This window comes from Dryas octopetala, chromosome 5 (assembly GCF_963921425.1).
Source record: "Dryas octopetala chromosome 5, drDryOcto1.1, whole genome shotgun sequence".
Lineage (NCBI taxonomy): Eukaryota > Viridiplantae > Streptophyta > Magnoliopsida > Rosales > Rosaceae > Dryas > Dryas octopetala.
In genome coordinates, this window is record NC_141370.1 from 14,513,619 (window position 1) to 14,523,244 (window position 9,626).

The 9,626-nt window shown below is 36.7% G+C and overlaps 1 protein-coding gene, 1 long non-coding RNA gene and 1 other non-coding gene across 4 annotated transcripts; 2 read left to right on the forward strand and 1 right to left on the reverse strand.

The window, feature by feature from the left end:
* The first annotated feature begins 269 nt into the window (after positions 1-269).
* Positions 270-6,481, forward strand: CHR1 (chromatin remodeling 1). The gene is made up of 15 exons (XM_086244808.1): positions 270-335; positions 721-999; positions 1,089-1,172; positions 1,651-1,997; positions 2,105-2,294; positions 2,394-2,569; positions 3,211-3,280; positions 3,365-3,554; positions 4,266-4,361; positions 4,445-4,539; positions 4,617-4,736; positions 5,299-5,418; positions 5,522-5,620; positions 5,724-5,828; positions 5,977-6,481. Exons 1-15 carry the CDS (start codon positions 276-278, stop codon positions 6,211-6,213), a joined length of 2,268 nt encoding a protein of 755 aa, XP_086100934.1. The 5' UTR covers positions 270-275; the 3' UTR covers positions 6,214-6,481.
* A 270-nt stretch (positions 6,482-6,751) lies between these two features.
* Positions 6,752-6,823, reverse strand: TRNAE-UUC (transfer RNA glutamic acid (anticodon UUC)). The gene has a single exon. It is a non-coding gene; the product is annotated as a tRNA-Glu (tRNA).
* Positions 6,824-6,916: 93 nt separating this feature from the next.
* LOC147284655 (uncharacterized) lies at positions 6,917-9,416 on the forward strand. 2 transcript variants are annotated; one of them, XR_015122366.1, is made up of 4 exons: positions 6,917-7,048; positions 8,251-8,378; positions 8,465-8,901; positions 8,993-9,416. It is a non-coding gene; the product is annotated as an uncharacterized LOC147284655 (long non-coding RNA). The 2 variants fall into 2 exon arrangements; XR_015122365.1 differs by having other exon boundaries at positions 8,465-9,416.
* The last annotated feature ends 210 nt before the right edge of the window (positions 9,417-9,626 follow it).

Here is a 9,626-nt window from a genome sequence, read left to right on the forward strand (position 1 = left end):
CCTGGGCTGTGTTTGGCATTTGATTCTCTGAGAAAAATCCAAGTCCGTACGGTTCCCATTCTTACATTTCATACTTTTATTTCGCTATTTCGCTATTTTGTTTTTTTTTTTGTATTTTCTGATTTTTTTTTTTAAATCACATTTCGAACTAGTATTATTTGGAATCCGAACTCTAGGGTTTGTGTTTTTTCTGAAACCCTGATTTCTTCTGCATTTGTGTTCCTTTGTTCGGTTTGTCTGTGCTTAATGTTTGTTTTGCTTCTGTAGAGTTTGAAATGGTGTCGAAGAACGACGCCGAAGCAGCAGAGTCTCCGACTTCGGTTCTCAAGGACGAGGTTTGATTCTTCACTTATTTCTAATGGCGTTTGCTTCCAGTTCAAACTTATGGTAAAAAGACAAGAAATGCTTTGAAAAATAACCAATTTTGTACAAAAAAAACATATGCCTATTTTATTGGCTCTCTCAAACACAGTCACATGTTTCCAGAGTTAATTGCTGAACTAGGATTATATGAAATTTTGGGTTTTGTTTGCACACACATGCTGGACCTATTGTTTCTGTGAATGATGCTCCTAAGCATAGAGGTCCGGTGTGGGGTTTATGTTAGATTTGATAAATAGGTCTAACTTTGTTTCGATCAACTAGTAATGTTACATTAATATTCTCTTGTTTTTGCCGTTGATTTTATTTCGATCTTGTTGCATTGTAATGGTTTTTTAGGATGCGTGCGAAGAGAAGATTGATGCTAAATTAGAAAATAGTGAGGTCAAGTCGGAGGAAGAGACACTTCCTGGCATGACTGAAGAGGAAGAAAAACTGCTTGAAGAGGAAAAAAAGCTGCTTGAAGCTCGGGTTAAGGAAGAGGAGGCAGGAACTGGAAAGGAGCCTGAGCAGTCGCCCCACTTGGATGACACTCAATTTACCAAATTGGATGAGCTCCTAACACAAACTCAGCTTTACTCACAGTTTTTGCTTGAGAAAATGGATGACATAACACTTGTACTTTCTCTTAACACTTCTTTAAGATGAGGATTTCCTTCTTTTCCTTCTTTTTGCTGAATGAGTAATAAAATGAAATGTATTGCTAGAATGGAGTCGAGCAGCTGAGTGAAACTGTTGAGAAAAAGAGAGGTCGGGGTTCAAAAAGAAAAGCTGCTGCAAATTACAATAATGTAAGAAATTCCATGCTTCCTTTACTTGGCTTATATAGTTATATGAGATATCTTCATTTATTGAATCTGGTATGGTATCTCATATTATTTATAGATGTTCTTGTATAGGGGTCTTATTATATGAAATAAACATTGGTGCCTATTGTGTTCTCAAGCTGGCTTTTCTTCATATTTATTTCATATAGAAAATTGGATTATGATGGTCTCTGTTTGTTTAGATTTTTGGTGGTTTGATTGCCAAAACTTTCTGTATCAAGTGGATTAGTCTTTGCCCAGGGAAGAAAGCAAATTTGCTTGCTTTTTGACATAATAAAGTCTATTATATTATTCCGACATTTAGACTTTCATTCCATTAGATTGTATTAGAAGCAGTATATATCTATATTTGATATTTCTATATGTTCTTTAAGTGCCTTCCTGAGCATTGAATTCTTGTATCTTGACATCTTCTTGACCTTTACAATCAACATTCCCCTAGAGGAAGGCCACGAGGGCTGTTGCAGCTATGCTTACAAGATCTAAAGAGAGTGAGAAAATTGAAGATGTGAACCTCACTGAGGAAGAAAGACTTGAGAAAGAGCAAAAGGAACTTGTACCTCTGTTGACTGGTGGAAAATTGAAGTCCTATCAAATCAAAGGTGTAAAGTGGCTGATCTCGTTATGGCAAAATGGGCTGAATGGGATCCTTGCAGATCAAATGGGACTAGGAAAGACTATACAAACCATTGGTTTTCTTGCTCATCTAAAAGGGAAGGGATTGGATGGGCCCTATTTGGTGATTGCTCCTCTTTCTACACTTTCTAATTGGTTGAATGAAATTTCAAGGTAAACATTTTAGACAGAATTTTGGTTAACTGGTCTGAATGTAGTTTTATCTTATGATCTGCTAATTTTGTTTCTTTTTTTCTTACCTTATTTTCCACCTCAAATAGGTTTACGCCTTCAATAAATGCTATAATTTACCATGGTGACAAGAAACAAAGGGATGAGATACGAAGGAAATACATGCCTAGAGCAATTGGCCCTAAATTCCCTATAATTGTTACTTCCTATGAGGTTGCACTGGCTGATGCAAAAAAATATCTGAGACATTACAAATGGAAATATCTTGTGGTTGATGAAGTAAGTAGATCTGACTAGTTCATTCATAGATCTAGTTTCCCTTTTGAATACTTATACTATAGCATGAATATTGAGCTATTTTGCATCTGTTTATTGAAGGGACACAGATTGAAAAACTCGAAGTGCAAATTGCTGCGGGAACTGAAATACTTACCTATAGAAAATAAGATTCTGTTGACCGGGACACCTCTGCAGAATAATTTGGCAGAGCTTTGGTCATTGCTGAACTTCATTTTGCCTGATATATTCTCATCCCATGAAGAATTTGAGTCTTGGTAAGTATGGTTTTCCAACTCATTTTTCCCTAGTTTGATGCTTGCATCTTGCTAATTTTTAAAATTTGTTGATCTGCCAAGGTGGACAATCTTTTTTTTAAGGTGGTGGGTAACCTCATGCTTCGCTAGTAGTGGGAAGTGGGAACCTCCTGCCCCTTAGGAATTGCCATGCAACTTAAGTACTAATATATAGGATCAGGTTGGGTCAGTTTCAAGGGACACATTACAAAATCTGACACACATCTCAAGCCATTAGATAAGACATGCTCAAATGCTCAATGGTTATGAACTTAACTACTAATAGATTAATGTTTGGAATAACAAACACACCACTATTTTCTATACAAGTAATGTGGTAATCCTGTAAAGATTGAGTACACAAATAAATCTGAAGCACTCTTTTTTGGTATGATATGAATTTATATGTCCAGCGTCGTATGGAAGCAAAAATCTATATAAGATTGTAAACTTGCTTTTCTAGCTCAATGATCTAGCACAAATCCATTAATGATCTAGATTCTAGATGATGGTTCCACTCATAGTGTGAAGTCATCTAATCATATCAGAGGAATTACCACAGATTGTGGTGTCAATGCCTACTTGACCAGATTAATCAACTTATATTACAATCATGTTATCAGGTTTGACTTATCAGGAAAGTGCAATAGTGAAGCAACGAAGGAAGAATTGGAAGAGAAGAGAAGGACTCAAGTATGTGTCCTTGCTAACATTGTGGCTTCACTTTTATAAAGCAACTGTATTGTGTATGATGCATATGGTGTTTCAATTCTGCAGGTGGTAGCAAAACTTCACGCCATATTGCGTCCCTTTCTTCTTCGAAGAATGAAAGTTGATGTTGAGCAGATGCTTCCTAGAAAAAAAGAAATTATATTATATGCATCCATGACAGAACATCAAAAGAATATTCAGGATCATTTGATCAATAAGACATTGGAGAAGCATCTACTTGAGAAGGGAGCGAGCGGTATGAGATCTGTTTTTACTGTGAAAATTTGTGCTGCAATTTGCATTTGAGTAAGAAAATCAAGGGCTTCATTTTCTGCCTTCTGTATTCATGAAAGCATTTGTAGTCTCCTTAAATACATTCTGCTTCCTGGAATGATTCTGTCTCAACTGAAATCATTATAACTAAGACACTTAAGAAGACAGACTGCAGGGAGAATTCTCTTGCTGGCAATATCAATATGCCATAACTGTTGCAGTAGACCTTACTGTGGCAGATAGCTGACCAGATGGCCATCGTTTTATTTTATTTTATTTTTTTTATGTATAGTCATTAGATGAGTCAGAAGAAAAATAAATTTTATTATAATTCTGATTGCTCCTTGATTTATATTTTATATTTTTCCTGTGAATGATCTTATAGTTAGGGCGTCTGAGGGTATTTTTTTGCAGTGTGGTCGGAACAGCACCCGTTTCCAACTTCCTAGATTTGTATCGGTCTTTCCTTCTGTTCGACACCGGGGGGGGGGGGGGGGAAGTTGGATTTTAGCCATGGTTTTATGATTTTTCGATTTGACTTGTTATTTCAATATGGTGGTAGTGTAATGTGGTATCACATTTTAGCCATGGGTAGGATATTGGATGAGGATATGTCATGTAAAAGTATAATTACTTTTTTTCTTCTGTATATTATGCAGTTATCCACGTTATTTAACAATTCTTAAACTTGCAGTGCAGGGTCTGAGAGCAAAGCTTAACAATTTGGTTATCCAGCTTCGGAAGAACTGCAATCATCCTGACCTTTTAGAGTCAGCATTTGATGGCTCATGTGCGTCAGTTTAAATTAATTCTGTATTATCATATCAACTGGGTGCTCTGCCGATCCTTATGAAGTTTTCTATTTCTTGACAGATTTCTACCCGCCAGTTGAACAGATAATTGAACAGTGTGGCAAATTTAGCTTGCTGGACCGGCTGTTGACACGGTTGTTTGCCCTCAAGCACAAAGTATGTGTACATTTACTTCAAATATATCTTGTTTGTTATTGGGTTGCCTAATTATCTTCCAATGCATTTGTATTCAGGTCCTGATCTTCTCTCAGTGGACTAAGATTTTGGATATAATGGATTACTATTTTAGTGAAAAAGGATTTGAAGTGTGTAGAATTGATGGCAGTGTGAAACTAGAGGAAAGAAGAAGACAGGTCCGTGCTTGGTTTGAAATAGAAGACTTAATTGTTTCATTGGAAATTTTCAAAGTTGCTTAGATGCATGTCATCTCTTGTTTTTGCTGCATTAAAATTAGTTATTTTCCACACTGTAGCCATCCTCGTTATTTTTGGACTTCTGTACTGCTATCTAATCAGTCAGGGAAGCATAATCATAGTAAATGTGACAGCATGCCATCTCTTGCTTTTTCCACATTAAAATTAGACTTATTTTTCCACACTGTAGCTATCCTTGTTTTTTTTTTTTGGGGACTTCCGTACTGCTTTCTAATATCATTCAAGGAAGAATAGTGATAGAAATAAATTTGACCATGCCATTTAAAATTGGAGCTTGCCATGTGCCCTATTAGACCATGGATTTAGCAGTTTGCCACTGTTAGGGTGTGTGCCACAGTACATGGATTCAGAGTGTTTTTTTTTCCTTGCATGACTGGTTTTGTTACTCAAATTTATTTGAGTCTGTTACCCTCCTTTTGAGTTTATTAGATATTGATGACCAACTATAGTTAAGTGATAAATATTCAATGTTTGCAAGCAGATTGAAGCATTCAATGATGATAACAGCAATTGTAGAGTTTTTCTTCTGAGCACCAGAGCTGGTGGACTGGGTATCAACCTTACTGCAGCTGATACTTGTATATTGTATGACAGTGATTGGGTATATCCTTGATCTCTGTTTAATTGTTTCTTTTATTCTTCTTTTACTGCATTCAACATTCATGAGGACTAAACCGTTTTGTTATATTTCATGTGCACACCAGAACCCTCAAATGGATTTGCAGGCCATGGATAGATGCCACAGAATTGGTCAAACTAAGCCTGTTCATGTTTACAGGTTGTCAACAGCACAATCTGTAGATGTAAGTTGGTCATGTTTGTAGTATCTTAGTCTTAATGCTATATATAGTTAGGTTCAATTTATTTTGGTATTTCTAAGAATTTCTGAGGAAAATGTGTTAACAGGGTCGGATTTTGAGAAGAGCTTTTAGTAAGTTGAAGCTTGAACATGTGGTGATTGGGAAAGGGCAATTCCATCAAGAAAGAAATAAGAGCACTGATGTCTTGGAGGTTTGCTGCATCCACTTTTCTTTTTCAATTATTTTGTCTATGGTACCTTGTTGGTCCTTCATGAGCAAATCATGCTTTGTACAGAGTGCAGTATTTCTGCGTATTGCATTCATGCACTTTACTATGTTTGTATCTAAAAACATTTCAGGAAGAGGATCTGATTGCACTGCTCCGAGACGAAGAATCTGCTGAAGACAAGATGATACAGATAGATATCAGTGCGGAAGATTTGGAGAGGGTCATGGATCGTAGTGATCTAGTGGGCAGCCCTCATGATAACAAGAAGTCGAATGGTGTTGCCGGTGCTCTTCCCCTTAAAGGTCCTGGCTGGGAGGTGGTGTTACCAACTGCAGGTGGAGGCATGCTCTCCACCCTCAATAGTTAGTTTAACTGTGTTTGGGACATTGGAACTTGGCAGCTGGTGGTTGGTAGTTGCAATTGCTATTTATGTGCGATGATTTTGGATGTTGGGTTTTTAGCTAATGTTTTTGAGAAGGCCAAGTTGTCCATGGTGATATGGGAGCTGAAAGATGCTTAGAATATGGGCTCGATTATTTTGTATATGGTAGAAATCGAGCTGTATTTTTGTACTGGAATATCGAAGTTCCATGCCAAGATATTCTTGTTGGTCAAAATTTAATCATGATTAATGCAAAGGCATGATTATTAGTTCTTCGTGGTGTCCCAAACGGTCAGATTTATTGCTAAGATTCATTTTTAATCCAAGAATGGTGGTTCAGATTCAGTGTTTTTTTTTAGATAAATGAATATTTTATGGTCACCAAACTCACAAAAGTTTTCCCCAGTTGATCTCCTTTAACTAATAAATTAATAATCAATATTCAGATTCAGAATTTTAATGGATCTTTCAAATTACATGTACATTATTTACAAAACGAAGTATCTGCAAGAAGTACAAAAAATTCCGTTGCCGGGAATCGAACCCGGGTCTCCTGGGTGAAAGCCAGATATCCTAACCGCTGGACGACAACGGATGTTTGTTGTTTGATATGAAACTTTAAAAGTTATATAGCCATTCAAGTTACATAGTCTAAGTTCTGCTATGCGGCTATGCCGCAACGGGTTCAGTTCTCGGAGTCTCGGGTCCCAAAGTTTTTGTGTAAACTAGAGTTTCGATTGAGACGAAATATGAAGCTAAATCGAACGACGTCAACAGACCATGCACCGACACAATACACTGCCAAGGGTGGTCTGGACTGGTACCTCTACCTCTTTACTGTACTTAACTTTTCTATTTATTTAGTTTTTTTTTTCTAACAAAATACGTTTTTTATGCATTTTGTATTATTTTTATTTTATGGCTGGAGTTTCAAATTCGGACTATTCATTTTGATCCGGAACTGTTTACTCGTTGTCTTGTTATTTTTTTAAACGATTTGGGGATTAAAATTTGATAGCTGGGCTTTTGGTTGAGTATTTAGTTTTCTGAGAATCCATTTAGCTGAGTCTTAAAAGCGTTGTGCATACTCCAAAGAGTTTGGAAAATAATGTGTTTAAAACAGTGGTAGAGTAAGTGTAAGGAAATATGGGCAATGATGATTGTCAGTCACCAAAGATGTGCCCACTCCTGCAGGGCTTTGGGTTGAATCTGCCCTTGTAATACACATTGTGGTTTAAGCTATGGTGGATGAACAAGCTAGATTGGGTTTTCTGTTGGAATTCGCTGTGAGTGTTTTATCAAATTCAGTTGGAGGAGAAAAGTTTGGGTTTTCCCTTACATCCATGACAGCCCAATACTGTAGAATAATAGAGAGATCCCCCACCATCAGTTTTTGTTGCTGTTTAAAAAGGGATACAGCTGATAATGTCTTTTCAAGCCAAGACCTCTGGGATCATGGAATTTTGAGGTTGCCGTTGGATTCAGAATTATGTTCCCCCTGCCCTTTTTGAATGGCCACTACATTGTCTTTATTTGGTGTGTCAGCCTGTCAGGGTCATGGAATCATGGAATTGGGAATCATGGAATTGGGAAAGGTTCTTTTTTTGAAAAACCATAATTTTATTGCCAGTTTCCTTGGGTCCTGTTTAGAACTTTGACCAAGATGGACAACTGGACTGTTCCCACAACAGTAGACCCACTGAGGTTGTGGCAAGGATGATATTTCTGCAGTAAAAAAATTTATATAGTCATAGTATATTTCATTATATTTCCTCCCTCCTGTTGGACTCACCTTTTCACTCAAATCTCCCCTCCCCTTGTTGTTTAGGTGGATCTTGAAAATTTTATAACTTTTCAGTAGTGCCTATAATGCATTAAAGATTTCAAATCATTGTTGATGTTTCAATCCACCCATACACAGACTGAGAATTTGCATATCACTTTGTTTCCACACATGGAAACACCAAGAAATTTTATGTTTAATGTTCTGTTGATGGAGTTGGTTAATAAATTGTTTTTCAGGTCCAAAACTAGTATCATCTTCCAAATGAATTGTAAAAATTAGTATTTTCTGGAAAAGGCGGAACCGCTTTGACATTTGGCATGTGGTTTCTAGCAGCCTGATATAAGGAGAGAGTTTGGCATGTCAGGTAGCTTCATCATACCCAATTAATCTTGTTATGGTCAAATTATTGCGGGATGAGGCATTGATGTCAGAATGTTTTTGCTCATGCAGCTCAGCATGCTACCCTGGAAAATAACAATTCAATATCACGGAAATAAGAAGATCAAGGTGCTTCACTAATTCTACATGGTTAGGAAACAACCTTAACAGTTGCTTGGATTCGTATTATGATATTAAATCCATTTGCAGGCTTTCATTATAGCTTTATTTCTGGGGAAGTAATATTCAATCGCCATAACAGTTTCGGGTTTCATACTATAGGCTTGTTTTTGTTTGCTTTTTTGATGGCAAAGATTAGATAAAATAGAAATTCTGAAATATTTCTCTTTTAATATGTTAAAAGTCTAAGATTAATTGTTGATCCTTTTCAATTGGTGTGCAACATTGTTTTCTTTTTCCCTTCTCAAATTACACATCTGTTTCTGATGTCACTAGAAAAGGCATAGATTACACTGCTGTACTAAGACCTGCACATCGTATTCGATATTGTAAGTGCAATTTCTTTCTGTTATTGTTGCCAGTTAAATCAACTTCTGAGTTTAGTTACTCCAAATTGAATGCATTGTTTACTTGTTACAGCATATCATCTTGCATGCACTGATGCACCTGTGTTTTCATGGTACCCCATGTATGGGACCTTATTGTTCTTTTTCCTTCAAACATGGCTCGAGGTCTAGTTATGATGGGCAAGGGAAGAAGAAGAGCAAGAAATAGAATGAAAAACTGAGTATTGTTGGTGGCATACAAGTGACATGATTGCTCTAAGTTAATGAGTGCATGGCCCTCCAACACATCAAAGTTATGCAGGGATTTCTTTTTTGTCGGAAGAAGATGAGTATGAACATTGCTATAAATTATTGCTTCCCAATACTGTTTTTGCTTCTTTGTTGTTGTAGTTCAATGTTCATAGCATATACTGTTCAGTGTTTCCTAGATAGAACATAGTTTCATCTGTTGTAGCTCTATTCATCTGTATCATTCTAAGAACATAGTTTCATCTGTTTCCATCAGAGATCTTGAGAGCGATTATACATACATAGCCTGTTTATTTTTTATTAGTTGGTTCCAGTTGGATTCTGCAATTTCTGTAGCAGTTACTATAGCGGAGTGGGTTAGCTGGTGCCAATTGGAGTCTGCCTTTACGCTAAACCCTCAAACCGAAATGCAAGGATGATGATGAGGTTGCCCACTTATCAAAAAAGAGGGAAGTAGT

Coding starts and splice junctions, on each gene's coding strand:
- CHR1 (XM_086244808.1), top strand. CDS start 276: ATGGTGTCGAAGAACGACGCCGAAGCAGCAGAGTCTCCGACTTCGGTT. Junction 1,000..1,088: donor AAATGGATGACATAACACTT/GTACTTTCTCTT, acceptor ATGTATTGCTAG/AATGGAGTCGAGCAGCTGAG. Junction 5,829..5,976: donor AGAGCACTGATGTCTTGGAG/GTTTGCTGCATC, acceptor AAAACATTTCAG/GAAGAGGATCTGATTGCACT.